A 23,581-nucleotide genomic window follows, 5' to 3' on the forward strand; every position below is an offset into this window, starting at 1 on the left:
ATATGGTTGTTTTTCTTAGCAATGTGAAAGTCAATGTTATAAAAGCCTTCAAAAAGACTTCTGTGATGCAACAAGTTCAACCATATTTTGGTACTTCAAACTGAAACTCCTACTTACCAAAAAAAAGTTCAAACTGTAGGATATATTTTTAAAATGGCAAAATAAGGTGTTTCAGCTTTCCCAACCTCACATCTAGGTTGGTGAGGAATATGCCCACATTAAAACACTGAGGTTTTCTGTTTCTATCATTTTTTGTGATTTTATTACTTGTGTTTCCTTTTTGTTGTTAGGTTTTTAAAAGCTAGAAAGAAAGACAGTGGTGGGGTATGTTTATGCCCTCAATATAAATGATGACAATAAATATAGAATTTCCAACTGTATATGAATAGCCATTAATAATTAAACATGATTTTAAAAAATCCACCCTTTCCCACAAAATTATTTTAAAAGTAACGTGAAAATTTCTGGAATATATAAAGAATGCATACAAATCAATACTAAGACAGTCAATTATTTTAAACAGGCAAAAAGTTTGGCACTTTATTGAAGAACATATTTTAATGGTTAATGAGTACATTAAAAGATGCCGAATATCTTGATCGTCAGTGAAATGAAAATTAAAACCTCCATGAAATAATACTACAAATCCACTAGAATGTCTATTATCAAGAAGTGTGACTATACCAAGTGTTGGGGAGGATATAGGGAGACTGGAAAACTTAAATACTGCTGGTAGGAATGCAAAGTGGGACAGCCACTTTGGAAAACAGTTTTGCAGTTTCTTAAAAAGTTAAGTACATGATGAAAGAAACTGAAGACCACACAAGCAGTTGTACAGATAAGCTGTATTCTTAGACTGGAAGAATCAACATTGTTAAAATGACCATATTACCCAAGGCAACGTACAAATTCAATGCAATCCCTGTCAAATTACCAGTGACATTTTTCAAAGAACTGGAAGAAAAAAGTTTTTCATTTGTAGGGAAATACAAAAACTCTGAATAGCCAAAAACAATCTTGAGAAAGAAGAATGGAGCCAGAAGACTCAAGCTCCCTGAATTCAGACTATACTACAAAGTCACAGTCATCAAAACAGTATAGTACTGGCACAAAAAGAGACATATAGATCAAGGGAACAGGACAGCAGGCACAGAAATAAACCCACATACTTAATGGTCAATTTATCTATGACAAAGGAGGCAAGAATACAGTGGAGAAAAGACAGTCTCTTCAATAAGTGGTGCTGGGAAAACTGGGCAACTACATGTAAAAGAGTAAAATTAGAACATTCTCTAACACGATATACAAAATTAAACTCAAAATGGATGAAAGACCCAAATATAAGATCAGATACTATAAAACTCCTGGAGTAAAATTTAGGCAGAACACTCTTTGACATAAATCACAGCAATATTTTTTTGGATCCACCTCCTGGAGTACTAAAAACAAAAATAAACAAATGGGACCTAATTAAACTTAAAAAATTTTGCACAGCAAAGGAAATCATAAACAAAACAAAAAAGACAATGTACAAAATGGGAGAAAATATCTGCAAACAAACTGGCCAAAATGGGCTCAATTTCCATAATATGCAAACAGCTTGCATACCTCAATACAAAAAAAAACCCCACCCAATAAAAAAAGATGGGCAGAAGACCTAAATAGGCATTTCTCCAAAGAAGACATACAGATGGGCAAGAAGCACATAGAAAGATGTTCAACGTCACTAATTATTAGAGAAATACAAATGAAAACTACAATGAGGTACCACCTCACGCTATAAATAATAAATGCTGGAGTGGGTGTAGAGAAGAGAACTTCCTATACTCCTATACTGTTAGTGCAAACGTAAATTGGTACATCGGTGATGGAGAACATTAAGGTGGTTCCTTAAAAAAGTAAAATAGAGTTTCCATAAGTTCCAGCAATCCTACTCCTGAGCGTATATAAGGGAAAAATGAAAACTCTAATTTGAAAAGATACATGCACCCCAACGTTCACTGCAGCACTGTTCACAGTAGCCAAGACCTGGAAGCAACCTAAATATTCATCAAGAGATGAGTGGATAAAGACGTGGTATATATGTATATATACACATACACACATAATGGAATATTACTCAGCCATAAAAAGTTTAAACAATGCCATTTGTAGTAACATGGATGGGTCAAGAGATTATTGTACTAAGTGAACTAAGTCAGACCAAGACAAATACTGTATGATATCACTTATATGTGGAGTCTAAAAAATGCAAATGAACTTATTTACACAATAGAAATGAACTCACAGACATAGAAAACACACTTGCACCCAAGGGGAAAGAGGGGGAAGGATAAATTGGGAATTTGCAATTAAGAGATACAAACTACCATATATAAAACACATAAAAAACCTAGGACCTATTGAATAGCACAGGGAACTATATTCAATATCTATAATAACAAATAACAGGCAAAATCTGAAAATAATATACATATGTATGTATAACTGAATCACTTTGCTGTACACATGGAACAGTATAAATCAACTATACTTCAATAAAGAAATTACGCATATACTTACCATATGACCCAGACATCCCACTCCTAATATCTACTCAAGAGATATAAAGACATAAGCAAATGTTGATAGCAGTATTACTCTTAATAGTCCAAAATGGAAAACAATCCAAATGTTTTTCATTTGGTGAATGAAAAACTAACTGTGCATTTCATTTATTTCCATATATTAGAATTCTACTCAACAATAAAAACAAAGAACTTCAAACCATGCTACAATATGGGTAAACCGCAAAAGCATTAGGATATGTAAAAGAGGTTAGATGCAAAAGACTACATATTGAATGAGTCCATTTATATGACATTTAAAAAAAGGTTTAACTACAGAGGGACAAAGCAGATTAGCGTTTGCCTCAGATTAGTGTTTGCCTAAACCTTAGGGTCGGAGCAGGGACTGGTTGCAAAACAGGAACAGGAGAACATTTTGGGGTAAGGAAATAGTCTAAAGCTGGATTGTTATTATGCTTGCATGATGTTACATGAATTTTATGGTACATAAAATACATATAAATAAAGCTTTTTCAAAAGTAATGGGACAAAAAACAAAAAAACTAGGGCATATATCTAGTTACTTAGGTTAAGAATTTATATATATTATCTATATTTGGATTAAACAGATGATTGTTTATTATTAACCAAGAATTTGGATAACTGTTCATTGCTAAAATTAATTGCCCTCAAACAATTTTTGTAAGGAAATTTTATATTTTTTATTAACTACAAAACAACATTTCTTTCTATCACAGCTCTCAATACAAGGCTAATTAAGTAGCATTACATTTCTGGATAGAGAAATGAAGGCAGCTAGGGAAGACTATTTTTCTTGCTCTTATTCAACTTACCTACAGTGAAGACATGTCCTGGCTTACTGCATTTAAAACTGTCAGGACAACTCTGGTTGTCCTTGATGTATTCTCAAAAGTATCCTGGATTGGGTGATAAATTATATAGTCAACCTGTCTATAGCAGAATTGTTCTCATCCTTCAGTTCAGTTCAGTTCAGTTCAGTCGCTCAGTCGTGTCCGACTCTTTGCGACCCCATGAATCGCAGCACGCCAGGCCTCCCTGTCCATCACCAACTCCCGGAGTTCACTCAGACTCGCGTCCATCGAGTCAGTGATGCCATCCAGCCATCTCATCCTCGGTCGTCCCCTTCTTCTCCTGCCCCCAATCGCTCCCAGCATCAGAGTCTTTTCCAGTGAGTCAACTCTTTGCATGAGGTGGCCAAAGTACTGGAGTTTTTTCATTACTATGAAGGGGAACCCCTGAAAGTTTTGAAAGCCTTTAAATAGGCTATAAACCATGCAGTCATAAAAATTTCATTTTTATGAAATTTTACAAAGGAGGAGGAGAGACAAAGCAAATTAGTGTTTGCCTCAGATTAGTGTTTGCCTAAACCTTAGGGTCGGAGCAGGGACTGGTTGCAAAACAGGAACAGGAGAATATTTTGGGGTAAGGAAATAGTCTAAAGCTGGATTGTTATTATGCTTGCATGATGATACATGAATTTTATGGTACATAAAATACAGTCATTTTACAAAGGAGGATCTGGGGCATAGAGAAATTAAAATGAGAAGCCCTAAATCACATTGCTTTGATTAAGGTTTTAACACTACCACACACACCACTCTTTATACAATAAGAGTTTTTGTTGGATAAGTACATTTTTCTCTTGGAGGTAGTAATTATTACTATCTCCATTTCACATATAAGGCAAGAGGTTTTAAGAAGGCAATTATTTTGTCTAAGATTAAACCATGGCTTAAAAGTGAAAATTGGGATGCAAATCTTGACTACAAAGCTAAACACAACCTCTAAGCATAATGCCTCTCATCAAAGGGACCGTGGGCCTGGGTACAGGGATGAGCGTGCGCGTGTGCACAGTGTGGCCAAAGCAGTTCTTGAGCTGAGGTTCATGAGACCAGGGTTGAGAGAGCCTGTATCACTAAGAAATTATATGTAACATTGCCTATGTGTATGTAAAATTTTCTTCTAGAGAGAGAATGTAAAGCTTTTACCAGATCCTCAAAAGTATTTATGACACAAGAAAAATTGAGAACCTTCTAGATTGCTTTGGTAGGGAGGTTAAACATTTAAGATACTCTATATTTTACAACAGCTAGCATAGTCATAACTAGAACATTTTGTCAAACAACAAAGTTAATAGGCAATTACTGAGAGGCAGTATATATTTTATATATATATATAATATTGTTTGTGTGTGTGTCCTCAGTCTTGTCCGACTCTTTGAGACCCTCTGGACTATAGTCCACCAGGTATATAATGTAGTATTTTGGATTTTGCACTTTTTTTAAAAAAAAAAGAGGATCAAGCCCTCATTTGATATATTAATAGAACATGACCCAGTAGCCATGACAGTAGTGAAGAATGAATGATGGGAGAGATGCTTACTACTGGTGGCTAAATTCTGCTGAAGTAGCTGTGCGTTAAACAGAGTTTTCTTATATGCTATACCAGCCTAAAGTAAGATTAATTTAGAAGTACTAAATAAGAAAGGTACATAAATTGAGAGTAGAAAGGACAACGAATTTCATTAAATCAAATAATTTTCTGCTTCTGTTTCTTGATAAGTAATACAAGTTGATTTTCTTAAGAAGGACAATAGTATTCGGAGGAATTTTGGGAGCAACTCTTTTTTTCAAAAGTATGTATCATTTTACCTTTGTAAAAATATTGTCTTCAATCCCTCATACAACATAGAAGCAACATACTAGTATTTATATCCTGGGATAACATTCAGCCAGACACACCAGTACAACTTTACTATTGTTAAATCATTGAAAGACATGGAAACTGACCCCAGTATTCTTGCCTGGAGAATCCCCATGGATAGAGGAGCCTGGTGGGCTACAGTCCAGGGACTGCAAAGAGTCAGACATGACTGAGCAACTAAGTACAGCACGTAGCACATACAGATTGGTACACAGGATAATGATAACTGTATTACATGATATAATTAATAATAAAAATTTCAATATAAAATCACTAGTTCAAATTATTTGCCACTGAATATCATAATAAAACTGGTACAAGAGTCCTGTTGGAATGTGACTTAGTTATCACTGAATATATATAACTTAATGAATATATATTTATTGATACTGACACCAAATATTTAACAATTTTAGACAATATTATTAAAACAAGAAGTTTCTAAGTGAAATGCTTCAGCAAAAGCTGAGAGGATTCATCACTATGAACAATATGTTTATACTGGAGAAATTCTCTCCTTATTGAAACTCTCCAATTGTTTTGATTCTGGCCTATTTTTTAAGAAAAATAAATTTGTATGTCAATCTGAGAGTGGGAAACAGTGAGAAAGGAAAATAAAAAAAAAAGCACTGGACATTAAAAAAATGTGCCATAACTCACCATCAGAGGGCACAACGGTACTGCAATAAACAGCTCCCAAATTAGGCCAAGAAGAGAGCCTCTGGTGTACCTAGAAAACACAAAAAGACACATCCATTGTCAGGGCACACAACAGATGTTATATGCATATGGGTATGAATATAATAAATAATAGCTTTAAAATCATTTAAATAATATGTATCCTTTAGTGGAAGAGTTTAAAAATCCAGATAAAGGAAAAGTCTCTCAAACTCTTTTCATCCTAAGATGTTAGTGATACATTTTGGTCTATTTCCAGATTTCATACAAACACATTTACACACACATACACACCCATACAAACTGTTTTTTCTCATCTAGTTTTTTAAACACTTAGTACTGGTTTTAAGCACTGTCAAGTCTAAACAAAACTTTGTTTCTTATTCCTCTGACTAGTTTTTAGACCTGGATTTCCTTTATGTCTTTTACTAGGTCTAAGACAGTTATTAAACAGCTACATCACTACTCTACTGTTATTGGGTAGACATCTAGTCTTTCTGTTTACTCTCCTTTTTTCGTTTTAATTTGGTCAGGCAACTTCACTTCTGGAATCTTTAATCGTTATCATCTTCTGAATATTAGAGGGAACTCACACTAATATCCACCTTTACTACTTCCTCAAAGAGTAGTGTCACTGTAGATTTAGGTTTAGAATTTAGGCTCTCACAATTAAACTAAGTTTCAGAAAGATTATTGAATACGTTTCTGACTTGCTAAATGCTTAATTTATTCCCTTGTACCTTTTAATTTCCTAGCCTCAAAAAGTATTAAAGGAGAAAGAAAAGAACACATTAATGGACTAAAACCCAACATATTAGCCTCAGAGCCAGATATTATATTCCACTCCAAGAATCCAAACAAAAATAATTTAGGACTCTAAGTCAATGCATACCTAACAAGACTATGGTGTATAACAGACCTCTTTCAAGTTAGTATCATAAATTCCTACCTCTTACCAGCTTAAGAAAGCATGCAGAATGCAAGACTGTTTTCTAAAAATGAAAAAAACCACTTAAATCACTTGAGACTTTACAGCTGATCGTTACACATTAATGTTTTGATGCCGTCATTGAGAATCTTTAAGTTAATATACATAACAACTTTAGTGTAGACTGCCACTTTCAGATTTTTTTTGGTCTCAAAATATTTAGTTAAACTCAATTTTACTCAGAGATCCAAGAAGGCACTGGTTAAATACAGGTGTGCTGGGAAATCCTACAATCCTAATCCTTTGCTTCAACACTTTTAATGGGGACCAAAGAATCCTTAGCTCCATAAAGATGTTTTGAAACAGAAGATGAGTCCAAACTCATTCTACAAATGAGAAAACTGAGACTCAGAGAGGGAAAGGGACTTACAAAGAGCCACATATCAGAATCAGGATTAGAACCCAGGCCTCAATACTGCTAACCATCTTTTACAAAAAATACAGAGGGCCTGGATCTCGTCCTCTGTAGGTCTCAACTGGCTCAACTGTAACTTTAGGATGCTTTGTTGTTGTGCAGTATCTAAGTTGTATCCAACTTTGTGACCCCGTGGACTGCAGCACGCCAGGCTTCCCTGTCCTTCACTCTCTCCTGGAGTTTGCTCAAGTTCATGTCCATTGAGTCGGTGATCCACTTCATCCTCTGCTGCAGCTCTTCTCTCCTCCTGCCCTCACTCTTTCCTAGCATCAGGGTCTTTTCCAATGAGTCAGCTCTTTGCATCAGGGGGCCAAGATATTGGAGCTTCGGCTTCAGCATCAGTCCTTCCAATGAATATTCAGGATTGATTTCCTTTAGCATTGACAGATTTGATCTCCTTGCTGTCCAAGGGACTCAAGAGTCTTCTCCAGCACCACAATTTGAAAGTATCAATTCTTATGATGCTTAGCTATGGTTTAACAAGATGCTTTTATTTAAAATGTTTGTTAACTTATTTAGTTAGACCAGAAAAAGCAAGTCTATGATATAAAATTCAAAAGTCTATTAAGTACAAAATTAATTATTTTACACAAAATATTGGTCTTCCTCCCATCTTTGTGGTCCAGCTGCTCAGTTCTCCTCTCCAGAGAACTCGTCCATGGCCTCTATTTTCTCAGGTTTAAATCTTTGATTCATTAGGAATTAATTTTGTTAAATCTGGAGAGTCTATCAGACACTATTATATATATACATAAGTGTGTGCATATATGTCTAAGCATTTGTGGAGATTTTTAAAAATGCAAATGGTAGCATGCTATAGTCCCATTAGTCATTTGTCCCTTCAATACATTATAATAATAATAATGTTGTCTCAATAGACACATGATACTTGATTCTCCCTGGTGACTCAGATGGGAAACAACCTGACTGCAATGCAGGAGACCTGGGTCAATCCCTGGGTCAGAAGATCCCCTGGAGGAGGCATGGCAACCCACTCTAGTATTCTTGCCTGGAGAATCCCATGGAGTCAGACACAACCGAAGCAACTAAACATGAGCATGATACTTGAATGAATATCCTTACATGTGGGCACAGACATCTGAGAACAAAATACTTCAAGAGAGAGTGCTAGGTTAAAGATACATGCTCTTCAATTTTTGAAAGCTATTATCAAATTGTTTTTCAAGGGGGTTATATGAATTCACATACCTATCAAATATACTCTAATTCACTAAATGAGTATGTGGTCTCTATGCCCTCCTAAACAATGGACTATTATCAAACTTTGTTATGTTGCCAATATTGCAGGTGAACAGTATTTCACCACAACTGTAATTTACATTTTTTTGTATTGAGTGATAATTTATACATATTTTAATCTAAGAGTTAATTGAATTTGTTTTCCTATGCACAAAGTATTTACATCTTTTCCCAGTTTTTGAATCTCAATCTTGGTCTCAAATATTATTTTGTAGAAAGTCTTTAAATATTAAGAAAATTAGCTCTTGGTCAACCAAAAACCCCTTGGTTATAAAAATTTCCTTGTTTTTATTTTTACTTTGTTAATGGTGTTTTTGTAAGAACACAATTTTCATGTTTTAAGAGTCAAACTTTTCAATCTTTTCTGTGTGGTTTAAGGGGCCTGTGTCATGTATCTTACCAGGTTTCCCTACTTGGAGAATATTATAAAATTCTTCCATGGCCTCTATTTTCTCAGGTTTAAATCTTTGATTCATTAGGAATTAATTTTAGTCAGTTAAGAAGTAGCAATCCAACTTACCTCTAATGAAAACTGTCATTTTCCCTTTCATTTCCTGATTGGCTGAACTTCATCTTATAGAGGTAGGACTCATGAGAGCTGAATTCCCTACATGTTAGCATGTTAAAAAGTGTTTGCCTTTGCCTTTATACTGAATGACTATTGTACCAGCTATACTTTGTATGCACCAGCTATACTTTTGTTCTAGAACCTTTGTAATAGCTAGTCCTCTACTTAGCATACTGTTTCTCCAGATAACTCCCCCCAACTCCACGTTTTTCTTTTATTGACTTTTTTTTTTTTTTACTGGAGTGTAACTGCTTGACACTGTTGTGTTAGTTTCTGTTGTACAATGAAGTGAATCAGCTGTATGTATATATGTATCCCCTCTGTCTTGAACCTCCCTCCCACCCCACTATTTCACACCTCCAGGACATCACAAAGTACCAAGCTGAGTTCCCTGTGCTATACAGCAGGTTTCCAACAGCTATCTATTTTACACATGGTAGTGTATATATGTCAGTCTTACTCTCTCAATTCATCTTGGATTTGTTTATTTTAAATGACGTATTTGGACAGCTTGTTAAAAAACTGGAGTTTCACTACTTTACATCATTTCTGTCCTGCACCCTTCCAGCTTTTGCTAGTTATATCATTACTACATTGTCAAAGTTTTAAATATTCATACTCTGCTCTGCAAAATCTAATCTTCACATTTGTTTTAGTCTTAATTTTATACATCAGTGGACTCTATGTATACTACCAATACTTTAGATGTTATTTTCCCTTTCATTTCTTGGTTGGCTGAACTTCATCTTCTAGAGGCAGGACTCATGAGAGCTAAACTCTCTAAATGTTGGCATGTTAAAAAATGTTTGTCTTTGCCTTTATACTGAATGATTATTTGGACTGGCACAAGATTCCTAAATTAATCTTTCTTTGAGGACTTCATTGGTAAAGTGTGAGTGTTCACTGCTACTTTGGAGAAGTCTGAAGGCAGCCATTATTTTGGAGAATCAAGCTCTTTCAGCTTTGTTGGAGATCTGCAACCATCCCACAGGCATCCTCTCTTGAAGTCTTCTCACACATTTATTTGACCTTCACTAGATCTGAAGTCGGAGAAGGCAATGGCACCCCACTCCAGTACTCTTGCCTGGAAAATCCCATGGACGGAGGAGCCTGGTGGGCTACAGTCCACAGGGTTGTTAAGAGTCAGACATGACTGAGCGACTTCACTTTCACTTTTCACTTCCATGCATTGGAGAAGGAAATGGCAACCCACTCCAGTGTTCTTGCCTGGAGAACCCCAGGGATGGGGGAGCCTGGTGGGCTGCCGTCTATGGGGTCGCACAGAGTCAGACACGACTGAAGTGACTTAGCAGCAGCAGCAGCAGCAGCAGATCTGCAGTCGTTCTTCATATATTGTGCTTTGGGATTGCAGAGATCTCGCTGGTTGTACTGAAGATGGAGTTTCGTATTCTCCTTCCCCCAAGAGAGGGAGAAACTGCTGCCCTTTATTGGGCTATCATTTATTCAAGAGGTAACTTTTTAATATGAACTTTTTCAAACTTACACAGAAGTAGAAAACATAGTATGGTGAATTTCTTCCATTCACCCATCACCTGCTTCTGTATTTACCAAAATTTTGTCAAACCTGGTTCATCTATATCCACCCAGTTTTTTCCACAGAGTATCTTAAAGGAAATTCCAAACATCATACTCCTTTACCTGAAAATATTTCAGTATACATCTTCTAGGCCATTTTAAAACAGGAAGTACTCTATTTTAAAGATTATCAACAATAATAAACAATGTGTTTGTGAGGCAGAGAACTAAATAAAAGCATGGCTGTTTATCCACCTGCTTTTGTAAATGAAGTTTTACTAGAACACAACCAAACTCATTTATTTACTTACTATCTAGAGCTCATTGACCCACTTTGACACAACAACAGAAGAACTGAGTGGCTGTGCAGTTGCAGCAGAGTTGGGTAGTTGCAACAGAGACCATATGACCCTCAAAGCCCCAAATATTTGTCATATGGCCCTTTAAGAAAATGTTTGCTGACCTTTGCTGTAGAAGCCTACCTCCACTGTTCTGAGAGAGGTCACTTTCCCAAAGTCCTTCCCAGTCACTTCTATAATGACATTGACAATTACACAGCATTACTTCTTAAGTGTTCACACACACACATAAGTCCTTTTTTTCCTTTAAACCTTTTGATAGCCTATAGTCTAATAAGGACACTGGGACAAAACATATTTTGTTCTTGCCTTTTTTCTTTGAAATATGGCAACAATAAGAACAACAAACAAAAGCAAAACAAAGACAAAAAAAATAAATAAAAGGAATGTAAGTATTCAAGACCAAAGAGGCATTGGTATTCTAAACTGTATTCCATGTGTCTCCTAGATTGAATATATGTTGCTGTTTAAACTGTATATTCTTAATAAATCACAAGAAAATAGGAAGAGTTTAATAAATAATAAAGAGTTTAATAAATAATTTGTGCTGAATGTTTTAAAAATATGTCAAAAAGTTAAAAAAAGAAAAACATTCAGGTAAATAGCATGCATTATTCACATATTTAAATTTCATAGGCAGAGAACAAGATTAAGGTTAAGAAAGTAAATATTCAGAATGAGCAGAAATCATCAGAGAAAAAGTAAACCTCTAGGCAATCAATGCCAAATAAACACAGTGATGTGGTGCCAACATGGTCCCTTGAAAAGAAAACACAAGTTTATATCTTTGGCATGAAATAGTCTGTACCTTTGATAAGTATTTTGAGAACCTTTAGGAAAAATTGGGGCTTCTAGTGAAACTAAACGAAGGCACAACATCTGCCCTGGTATTATAACCATCACCCTTAAATCCTAACCCCAGGAAAAGAAAAATGCTAGCATTATTAAGTTAGAGTCTGACTACAAAATACTATAACTTTATTTTCCCAAGTCATAAGATATAAGATAATTTTAAAAATCAAACTTTTGAACTATAAAAATATATCTCATGGCCCTAGAACAAATTACTAAATTTAAGTCAAAACTAACTTTCAAATCCTTTAGTTCTATGATTTATGCAATTCTCCTACATGTACCATTCATTGTTCAGAAGAGCAAACTTAGCAACATATTCCTGCCAGCAACTTGGGAAGACTGTCAAATCTAAATATCCTGTCAATTACCGATAAATATTCAGTCAGTTGGACATTAAAGCAGAAGCTGGGAAACAGAAAAAATAAAGAGAGAAAGAGAGAAAAAAAGAAAGAGGATAAAGGTACTTCCATATTAACCCAGTTCCTTTTGTTTACAAAAATCTTGGGACCTAATTTTATTAGGAAGTAAATATTTGTTACCTGTGTCAAATACTAAATATATATATATACTATATATATACACACATATACATATATATATATATATACACTTATCCGTGGCTAAAACCAACTTATAAACAGCCTCACTATTATCATGAGTTTAGATATGTCAAATGATATTCCCCTTTTACATTTCCCCTTGTAACAGGGAAGCTTAAAAGAATGGACCCTTTCAATAGATGCTTCAAAAGTCTCTCTTCTTAAAAAATGTCTCTTTTCTTTAAGACCAGAGTACCCAGGTTTCAACAACTTTTCCATACCTTTAAAATCCAGTGGTTACACATATACTAGGATTAACAGTGTAAAAGTATTTTAGTTGTTCTAAAGCAAGACACCCCTGAGTTGGGAAGATCCCTTGGAGAAGGAAATGGCAACTCACTCCAATATTCTTGCCTGGGAAATCCCACGGACAGAGGAGCCTGGTGGGCCATAGTCCAGGGGTCACAAAAAGTCAGACACGACTTAGGGACTAAACAACAACAACAAGCAAGGCACACCTATACAGTGTCTACGATTTGGCATCAGTTTTTATCCATATCCTTGATATAATAAAACTGTTGAAGCATTGCATCACCAATAATTTCTCACTATTTTAATATATATACTAAAATAAGACCTCAAATCCTCAAGATCTGATATGGGAGGAAATGCTGCAGTTAAAGAGTTGGGGCCAGCTGAAATCTTGATTCGACCCCAAAGTCTCAGTTTCCCCAGTTGTTAAAAGAAAAACAGCAATGACAATAAAACTGTTTCACAAGGCTGATTTCACTTAAGGATAAATAAAAGTATAAATATGACCATGTCTGAATGACTAACCTTCTATGAAAATTTTAAGACATTCAGAAATATAAATTCTGAACAGGGACCTCCCTGGAGGCCCAAGAGTTAAGATTCTATGCTTCTAGTGTGTGTGTGCGCGCGTGCGCGAGTGGTGGGGGTGGGGGGTGGGGGCGCGAGGAGAGGCTGGGTTCAATCCCTTGTTTGGGAACTAAGATTCCACATACCATGTGGTGTGGCCAAAAGAACAAAGGACAACCCCCTCCCCCTATCAAAAAAAAAAAAATCTCAAAACAAATCAATCTCTTTAAACGCCTTATTTACAAGAATTTAATTAATTTAACACCTTTCAAAAGTCAGAACTATCACTAAACAAAGAGATTGTTGTTGTTCAACCTCTAAGTCATGTCTGACTCTTCTGCAACACCACGGACTGTAGCCTGCCAGGCTCCTCTGTCAATGGGATTTCCTAAGCAACAATACTGGAGTGGGTTGCCATCTCCTTTTCTAGGAGACGCATACCATACAATGTAACACCTTGTGATGTTAAAGCTAGAAATCTGAAGGTTTAAAGAGAACCTCTTCAGAAAGCACTATTAAAAACATTTAAAGGGTTACAGGGCATATTTTATTCTTCTCTCAATAACTCACCAAGGAAACAAAGTTTCTGATACAGTTTAAGTGAAAGTGGTAATTATATTCTGTAAGCTAAATTACATAATACAGTTTAATATTAGAAAATTATTTTGTCCTTGAATGTTATTTTAAATAGTTCCTACATTTTATTATAACGTTGACAATATTTTCCCCATTAGAATATATTGTTCTTCATATTGAAAGTCATGATTCAATTTATATACCTTTGACCTTCAAGAGAATTTCACATCTACAAACCAAGGCAATATGAAAGGCTTTCGTTGTATCTTTCAACATCAGTTTTCTAATTAGGAAATCAAATCTAGCTTCCAAATTATCAATAAGGTATTTAAAAAGTAATACTTGTTCAACAACTCACAGTGCTTTGGGGATCGAATGTATATAAAGATACACTTATAGAATAACAAGTGTGCACGTGTGCTAAGTTGCCTCAGTCATGTCCAACTCTTTGTGATCCTATGGACTGTAGCCTGCTGGGGTCCTCAGTTCATGGGGTTCTCCAGACAAGAAAACTGAAGTGGGTTGCCATGCCCTCCTCCAGGAGATCTTTCTGACCCAGGGATCGAACTTGTATCTCCTACGTCTCCTGCACTGCAGGTAGGTTCTTTATACTAGCGCCACCTTGGAAGCCCATGTAATAGCATGCTGCTGCTGCTGCTAAGTCCCTTCAGTCGTGTCAGACTCTGTGCGGCCCCATAGATGGCAGCCCACCAGGCTCCCCCGTCCCTGGGACTCTCCAGGCAAGAACACTGGAGTGGGTTGCCATTTCCTTCTCCAGTGCATGAAAGTGAAAAGTGAAAGGGAAGTCGCTCAGTCGTGTCCGACCCTCAGCGACCCCGTGGTATAAAAGCATACATGTATATAAACGCACTTAGTCACAAAATCTTCACTGCTGATCTAACAACAGACTAAAATAATCAGAGCATTCAAACCTTAAACATAATTAATTATATATCATATCATTCAACATAATATGAATTGACATAAAGGTCATTTTAAAATCCAAGTAAATACAAATATCAACCCACTCCAGTATTCTTGCCTGGAGAACTCCATGGACAGAGGAGCCGGACAGGCTACAGTCCATGTGGTCACAAAGAGTTGGACATGACTGAGTGACTAACACACACCACATTTTTTAATGGTATCAAGAAATGTTCAGTCTTCCCTGGTGGTCCAATGGTTAAGACCACATTTCCAATGCAAGAGGCATGGGTTTGATTCCTGGTTAGGGAACTAATATCCCACATGCCTCACAGTGCAAGCAAAAAAAAAAAAAACAGTTTTAAAGAAATTCAATTAAAAAACGCTCATTAAATTATCTTAAATTAGCTTTTGAAATATATATCTAGGTTCTAAACTTGAAAATATTACCAGAATTTCTAGTATATCACTACTTATTGTTAATTTAGTATGAATTAAATTAATTGATAAACAATGTTTCTAGTTAAGATTTTGGTATCACCTCAAAATTACAACCTATAGTTTATACTGGGTAAGAACTAGAATCTAATATCTGCTAAAATTTCACTGTGTAGTCAAAACCCTTAGTATCTGAGGCAATTCTACACCTACACTCAGAATGTGCTTACACCCTAATGGTTGCTACATTTTCCTTAATGGATGCAGCTTTACTCTCTTGGATCTCAAGACAGACATGTTAATGATATGCAGGCATTTCTGCTTTTCTTAAGTGACAATCTGCCTTTCCCACAGAGAACTGGGAAGTTCTTTTCTATTTGGTTCCTTTCCTTCTATTTATTAAGAACCTACACTCATAAGAAAAGTAAAAACCGTAGCTCCACTATATCATACTGTTTTTACAATTATTATTTTATCTAATATTTTATTATGAATCTTCAAAGAGCAAAGTTGAGTTTTATAGTGAACACTTTCATACCTTTCACCTGGATTCTACATTATCATGTTATCTATCCATTTTCTTTTACAGAAATTCTGAATTCTTGTTTCTTTAATCATTTAAAAAATATATTACATTCTCTGATTCCATGTCCTCTACAACTTTCCTGCACTGCTCCTAGATTTTGTCCATACCTGTTTTCATTTGTCACACTGTATTCTAATTATCTGTTTAGATGCCTGCCTCCCTTTCAAAGTAATGATCACCCTGAAGACTGCCTTTCTTTCTTTATATGTTGGTACTCTACCCCTCTACATGAGGAGAAAGCAGAAGCTTAATAAATACTTATCTAATTGAGTTGTTTTCTTCATTATATTTCAGTTTCCTTCACATTTTTTATGACTTTGCCTTGTTATATTACTGCTAAACTAATCCAAGTAATAAGTAATTATTATTTCCATAAGAATTTTGGGAGATACTCAGAGTGCCAGTTTCTTCATATATATGAAATGTCTATTTTATTTTTAGCTGCTGTAAGTACAAATGTATTCCATGTTGTATTGAGATGGCCACTAAGTATTTTATAAACAACAACAAAAAATCCAAACGCAAAACCCTTAAAAAACTCACTGTCCCATAAAATCTAGCATTTGTACCTCTTGATAATCATTTAGACAATTCAAAGCAGCATACAGACTTAGATATAAAGGAATGAAATCAGCATGTAAACTACATGGGAGTGTGAACGCTCAATAAGTATTTGTTAAATGAATAAACATAAATGGTTTAAAAGATCTTTGTATTGAGAGTAAAAATAGAACTTCACTGGTTGTGTTTTTTGATTCACAGTTCTATTTGGCTATGGTTCTTTTCATCCTCTGAATTAATATTTCCTTCTAAAATACCATTAAAGTCTGTAGAGTCTCAGTATAAACCAATGTTAGGGAAACAGTTAGATACATCTATAAATTAATGTATTGGGATAAAACTCCCTTCTCTAACGTGGCACAGAAGTTAGGAAAACAAAAACTTTTTTAAATAAGTATTTTATTTTGGCTTGATGATAAGGAAAAAGATGTTAGTTATATTATTCTTTATGCTTTATATAACAGAAGTATTTTTTAGTTTTTTGTACTTCGCTGATGCCCAGGGGCTTTGAGATTTCTGAGCTGGTTCTAGACAACTGCTACTCAACATGTAGTTCATGAATCTGCAGCATCAGCATCAGAGAAATATGTTAGAAATGTACATTCTCAAGCCCCATCTCAGACTTACTGAATCATAATTTGCATTATAACAAGATGGCAAGAGAAGCACTGCCGCAATTCATTCAGACGAGATTCAAGGGATACATTAGTTAGGACATTTTACCTTTCTTATTTATCAAGACCCCAGCATAAGCATCAAGGGCGGCAACATGACATGAAAGAAAGAATACTGCATTCAGAGCTTGAAAAGTCAGATTCTAATCTCTAGTATATGACCTTAAACTTCAGCTCTTCTTATCTGTAAAATGAATGAGTTATACAACATATACTGCAGGGCTCTTTCAACTCTAAAAGTCTATGAATATACGAAAATAAATACTAATAGGTATTTGGGGAAATGACTCAACTGTATGTACTATCTTAAGAAATTTGGCTTACTTTAATGCTACAGGAGTGTGGTCCATCAATTACTTTGTTTAGGTTTGAAAATCAATCTCTATTTTTCATTTTCACACTTGGTTTCTGAAAGATGCACAGTGGTGAATAACTTGGGAAGTGGGTGGCTACTATTAATAATTCCTCTCACTGCTTCCTTTGTTCTTAAATGCCGATAAAACACAGGTAACAGACAGGAGTCATGAAAAAGTTAAATCAGATTCTGTATTTTGAACCAGAGCAGGAGAATAGTATCATTCTTAGGAAAAACATGGTTGAAACATTAAGAGGCGAAGGATTATGATGCCTGACACTGTCAAATAAATCAGAAAATAATAAATAATAGTGAGTGTGTGTACATATATCCACATGTGTGTGTGTAAAGAGAGAGATAAAGCAAATGTGGCAAAATAATAATTGATGAATCTAGGTAAAGGGTTTAAGATTGAATATTGTAATCTCTACAAGTTTTCTGTAGGTTTGAAATTTTTCCAAATAAAAGTGGAGAAAGAAAAATATTTAACATAAATGTAATATGTACTGACCCCCAAATACCTTGTTGTTATCGTCTCTCTTTTTATAAGTAAAGTATAGCAGTTTTATTTTTCTGAAACTTTTAAAATGCAAGAGAAAAGCTAGGATAGAAAGGGGATAAATATCATTATATACAAAATTTCAGTAACTTATACTCCCATATTGATTCTATACTTTGCCTTTTAGTTAACAGATTTGCTTTATTCTTTTCTTAGCTTAGGATAAAATAAATGGGGGAAAAGAAGTAGTAGTGAGAAGTTGTGTCATGTCTTTCTTATTTATATTAATGAAGTAAATGATTTCAAACCAGAAGCTGCCTGTGATTTTCATTTTCATTCTAGTTTCAGCTAATAATGAAAAAGAATGTAGTTACCACTCACAAATATAAATAACTACAGACCCTTTTTATTCCTCTGCAATGAGAGGGACATAACAGCTGAGAGGGACATAACAGCTGCTATAAAAATCACTCTCAACCCTCCCATGTGTTATGTAAGTATAATATACTTATACCATGAGAAGACCAAAACATAAAATGAAAAAGTAAGAGGAAAACAGCTATTTTGTTTAAGAATTCCTTTTTCATTTATACTAAGTTATTGTACCAAATTAAAAACAAAATAAACATGCTGCCTGCATTCCCAATGTAGTTGTCCTGCTTAATAGTCAATCTCAATCTGGAATATGAGCAAAAGAATCATGGACTAGCTGACTAGTATTTTCCCTTCATTCCTTCCAGACTTTATCCAACAAGAGTATTACAAGAACAATAAATTCAGCTTCAACTAATTGGAAATTTCAAAACACTCATAAGTCTTATTTGTTCTTAGCACTCTGGCCTCATGTAGATACACAGATTTGGATAAACTTTCCTCCTTTTATTATCTTTAGTGAAGGAGATTTATTTTAGTTTTCTTGATTTTAAAAAATATTCTTATGAAGCTGTTCCAGAGTGTAGCTTCAAATAATAAATACATTTCTTAAAATTAATACAAAAGAATAGTAGTCATTGAAGGTATTTTAATATGAAAGTTAAGATGGTTTTCATATATAATTCAAACTGAAAACACTGAACCCAGAATAGTCCTCAGCCCACTCTGACTCCAGCTGATCTCTCCATATGTTTAGGGATCACATGGGGGCCAATCTCTTAGCTAACAATACTTTAAAAACATTTTTTTTAATTGAAGTATAGTTGATTTACAATGTTCTGTTTAATTTCTGCTGTATAACAAAGTGACTCAGTCATATATATATAATTTTTTCATATTCTTTTTCCATTATGGTTTATTACAGGATATTGGATACAGCTGCCTCTGCTATACAGTAGGACTTTGTTATTTACCCATCCTACACATAACAGTTTATGTCTCCTAATCTCAAACTCCCAATCTTTCCCCCTCCCAAACCCTTCCCCCTTGCAACCACAAGTCTGTTCTCTACGTCTGTGAATCTGTTTTGTTTCTCAGATATGTTCCTATATGTCATATTTTAGATTCCATATATAAGTGATATCATTTGGTATTTGTCTTTCTCTTTCTCACTTATTTTGCTTAGTATGGTAATCTCTAGGTCTATCCATGCTGCTGCAAATGGCATTATTTCACTCCGTTTAATGCCTGAGTAATATTCCATTGTGTGTATATACATATATACATCTTCTTTATCCAATCATCTGTTGATGGACATTTAAGTTGTTTCCATGTCTTGGCTATTGTAAATAGTGCTATCTTAATTAACAGTTCTGATCACAACTTTACACAGTTAAGACTGAGACTGAGAGACTGGCAGATCCTTACCTATATACAAGATAGGCCCTTACCACTGCCCACTAGCATCCTCTCCATCTTCTAGGCATGTACAAGGTCTAAGTTTTCAAAATACTTTATTTATTCTTTATCCGTTCTACAAAGAATTTGAGGCAACAACAACACAATCACTCCATAAAATGGTGGCAAATTTGTTTTTAAATCTGAAGTTGAAATTAAAAAACTAAGACCAAGAAAAATAAAAATATTAGAGAACAAAAATTGAGATTAAAAGAAGTTTTTACATGGCTCATCAAACAGATGCTAAATTAAGTTCCATATTTAGCTTGAAGTCTCTGTGGTAACCAGAATAACAACCTCCTCATGTACAATGTCTATGTCCCAATCTCTGGATTTTGTGGGCATATTACTGGCAAAGGGAAATTAAGGTTCCCGATGGGATTAAGGTTGCCAATAAACTGAGTTTAGAATAGGAGATTATCCTGGAGAGGATCAATAGTATCAAAGGGACCTTCAAACAGTTAGAAGATGTGGCTATAGAGAACCAGAGAGACGCCAGTTTGACAAAGACCAAGAAGGACTCTCCCCAATGTCACTAGAGAAAAGAGGGTCATGGCAAGCAGGTAGCTTCTGAAGCTGCAAAAGGCAAGGAAACAGGTTCTCCCTTGGAGCCTCCATAAGGAAATGCAGACTTGCTGACACCTTGGTTTTAGCCCATTGAGACTTGTACTGGACTTCTAACCTACATAACTATATAATAAATTTATGTTGTTTTAAGCCACGAAGTTTGTTGTAACTTCTTAGGGCAACAATAAAAAACTGTTATGGCTTCTTTGCCCCCAAGACAAAAGACAGTACAATCAGTGATAATTCTCAATAACGGTAGAGAGAAATCATAACAATTTGTCAGAAAAGGCAAAATATTTTCTAGCACAAAGTTCTAAAAGAAATTTCTGATGCAACGATTTATGTAGGAGGCTCTGAGTAATAACAGTGGATACAGGGATCCCCCAAATTCTGGATATTAGATTAAATAAAGCATTTCACAAGATTGTTTCTTACAGTACTCTTTGATAAGAGATGAGGCTCTTCATCATCTTAAAATATAACTGAGTAGAGTCAGTCTGAGGGGGTAAAATAATACAAATTTGTTTTGCTTTTTCTTTTTTTGGCAGAGCCAGCTTGATTTTAAAAGATTATAACTTAGAACAGCATGCATATTATGGACAATTAAGTACAATAATTCATATAATAAAGTTTATTTAGAATTCCCTGGTGGCTGAGACAGTAAAGAATCTGCCTGCAGAGGAGCAGACCCAAGTTTGATCCCTAGGTCAGGAAGATCCCTTGGAGAAGGGAATGGCTACTCACTCCAGTACTCTTGCCTGGAGAATTCCTTGGACAGAGGAGTCTGGTGGGCTACAGTCCATGGCGTTGCAAAGAGTCAGATATGACTGAGCAACTAACACTTCCATAATAGGTCTATAAATTGGTAAATCTCAAGATTTAAAAATTATATAAGGATAAGCAAATTACAGTACTCTAAGTTTAAAAGAAACAAATATATACATACCAAAAAAGGCCTGGACTTTATATTAACGGAACCACACAGAATGTATTAATTTGAATTTGGCTTTTGTTGCTCAACATTATACATATTAGATTTACCCATGTTGTTGAGCATAGCAGCAGTTAGTTCTTTTTCATCCCTGTGTATCTATGTATCCATTACATGAATCCACTGTAGGAATATTCCAAAAGGGACATGTGGGCTATTTTCAGACTTGGGTAATTATGCTGTGATGAAAGTTCCTTATATTTTTTGGTACACTTACGTATGCACATCCTCTGTCCGGGTATACAGCTAGGAGGAGAACTGCTCAGTCACAGGGTATGTGTATGTTCAGTTTTAACAGATATACCCAGTTTTGCAAAGTAGCAGGTAACAACTTATATACCAACCGGCATTTAAGAGTTCCAGATGCTCCGCGTTCTTGTGAATACCTGGTATTGTCAGTTTTGTTAAATTATGGCCATTCTGGTAGATGTGTATGTTATCTCCTAATAGTTTTATTCCTTGATGATTAATGAGGTAGAGATCTTTTCCCTATGTTTAGTGAACATTTTGATAGCCTCTTATGAGTATCCAGAGTATCCATTCAAAGTTTCCTTTCTCCTTTAGTTTTCTCGTCAGATAGCTTTCTTTTCTTATTGATTATTAAATTTCTTAATATAGTTGGGGTATGAACCCTTTGTCAGATACATGTATTGTTAATATCTTTTCTCACTCTGTAGCTTGCTGCTCCTCTCTTACTGGTATATTGATGAACAAAAACTTTTAATGTTAATCCAATTAGTGATTGTTTCCTTTATAGTTAGTACTTTCTATATCCTTTACAGGAATTTTTTCCTATTCCAAGATCATAAAGACACTCTATGTGTTCTTTAGTAAGCTTTATTATTTTACTTTTATATTTACATCTATATTTTAAGTAGAAGCTTTTTATATTTGCTGTGAGGTAAAGCCATGATTAAACTTATTTTTTATATATGGCATCAAATTGACCCAGCGTGTACTGAAAAACCATCCTCTCTCAACTGAATTGAGAGGGAGGATTTGTCATAAATCAGATGTGTAGGTGTATCTCTGTATTTTCCACTTTGTTCCATTTGTCTATTTATTTGTCCTTGTACCATTCTACACTATCTTAATTACTATAGCTGTATTAAGTCTTAGCATCTGGTATTGTAAATCTTTCAGTTTTTTTCTTCATCGTCATCTTATTTTTAGCCTTTTGCATTTCCTGGTACATTTAAAAATCCATTTAATTCCTACACAGAGTTTTCCTCAGGTTTACATTGGGTATATAGATCAATTTAGGGAGAAGAGATAATTAAACAGTGTTGAGTCTTCCAAAACTTGTTTTATGGTCTAGTTTGCAGTCAATTTTGGAAACCGTTCAATGTGCATTTGAAAATGGCCAAGTGTCTACAGTTGTTGGATATGGTGTTATCAGAGGCTTTTAATATCACTGAGTTAAAGCTGACAATTTTTGGTGACAATTAAAGGGCTTAACTTTGTTTCTTGTTTGACTGGAAAGAAGCAAAGAAAATGCTTCTACTCCTGCAAAGAATATGCTGATTCAAGAAACTGTTCTGAGGAACTTTCCAAACAGAAGAAACTGCTTCCATAAACACTGTGGAATTAAAGTCAAGCAGAAAACCATGCTTGTTTCCTCTTGATAAAAAGACAGACTTCATGTTCAGACCCCGGGTATGAAAGGAAACTATAAACAAGGTGAAAAAACAACCCTCAGAATGGTAGAAAATAATAGCAAATGAAACAATCTACAAATGATTAATTTCCAAAATATACAAGCAGCTCATACAACTCAATATCAGAAAAACAAACAATCCAATGAAAACGTGAGCAAAGACCTAAACAGACATTTCTCCAAAGAAGACATACAGATGGCTAATAAACACATGAAATGATACTCAACACTGTTCATTATCAGAGAAATACAAATCAAATCTACTGTGAGATATCACCTTACACCAGTCAGAATGGCTATCATTAAAAAAAAAAATCTACAAACAATAAATGCTGAAGAGTGTGTGCAGTAAAGGGAACCCTCTTACACTGTTGGTGAAAATGTAAATTGAGCCAAGCCTGGGGTGCTGCAGTCCATGGGGTCACAAAGAGTCAGACATGACTGAGCAACTGAACTGAACTGATAGCCACTTTGGAAGATAGTGTGGAGATTCCTTAAAAAACTAGGAATAAAACTACCATTTGACCCAGCAATCCCACTACTAGGCATACACCC

At 35.0% G+C, this 23,581-nt stretch overlaps 1 protein-coding gene across 1 annotated transcript in view; it reads right to left on the minus strand.

Annotated features, from left to right (window-relative positions):
• MCU (mitochondrial calcium uniporter) overlaps positions 1-23,581 on the minus strand; it is a 189,747-nt gene that overhangs the window by 39,261 nt on the left and 126,905 nt on the right. Inside the window, exon 2 of the mRNA XM_068982237.1 lies at positions 5,952-6,021. Coding sequence (XP_068838338.1) covers positions 5,952-6,021 — 70 coding nt within the window. The remainder of the gene's footprint in view (positions 1-5,951; positions 6,022-23,581) is intronic.

Source organism: Capricornis sumatraensis, chromosome 10 (assembly GCF_032405125.1).
Source record: "Capricornis sumatraensis isolate serow.1 chromosome 10, serow.2, whole genome shotgun sequence".
NCBI lineage: Eukaryota > Metazoa > Chordata > Mammalia > Artiodactyla > Bovidae > Capricornis > Capricornis sumatraensis.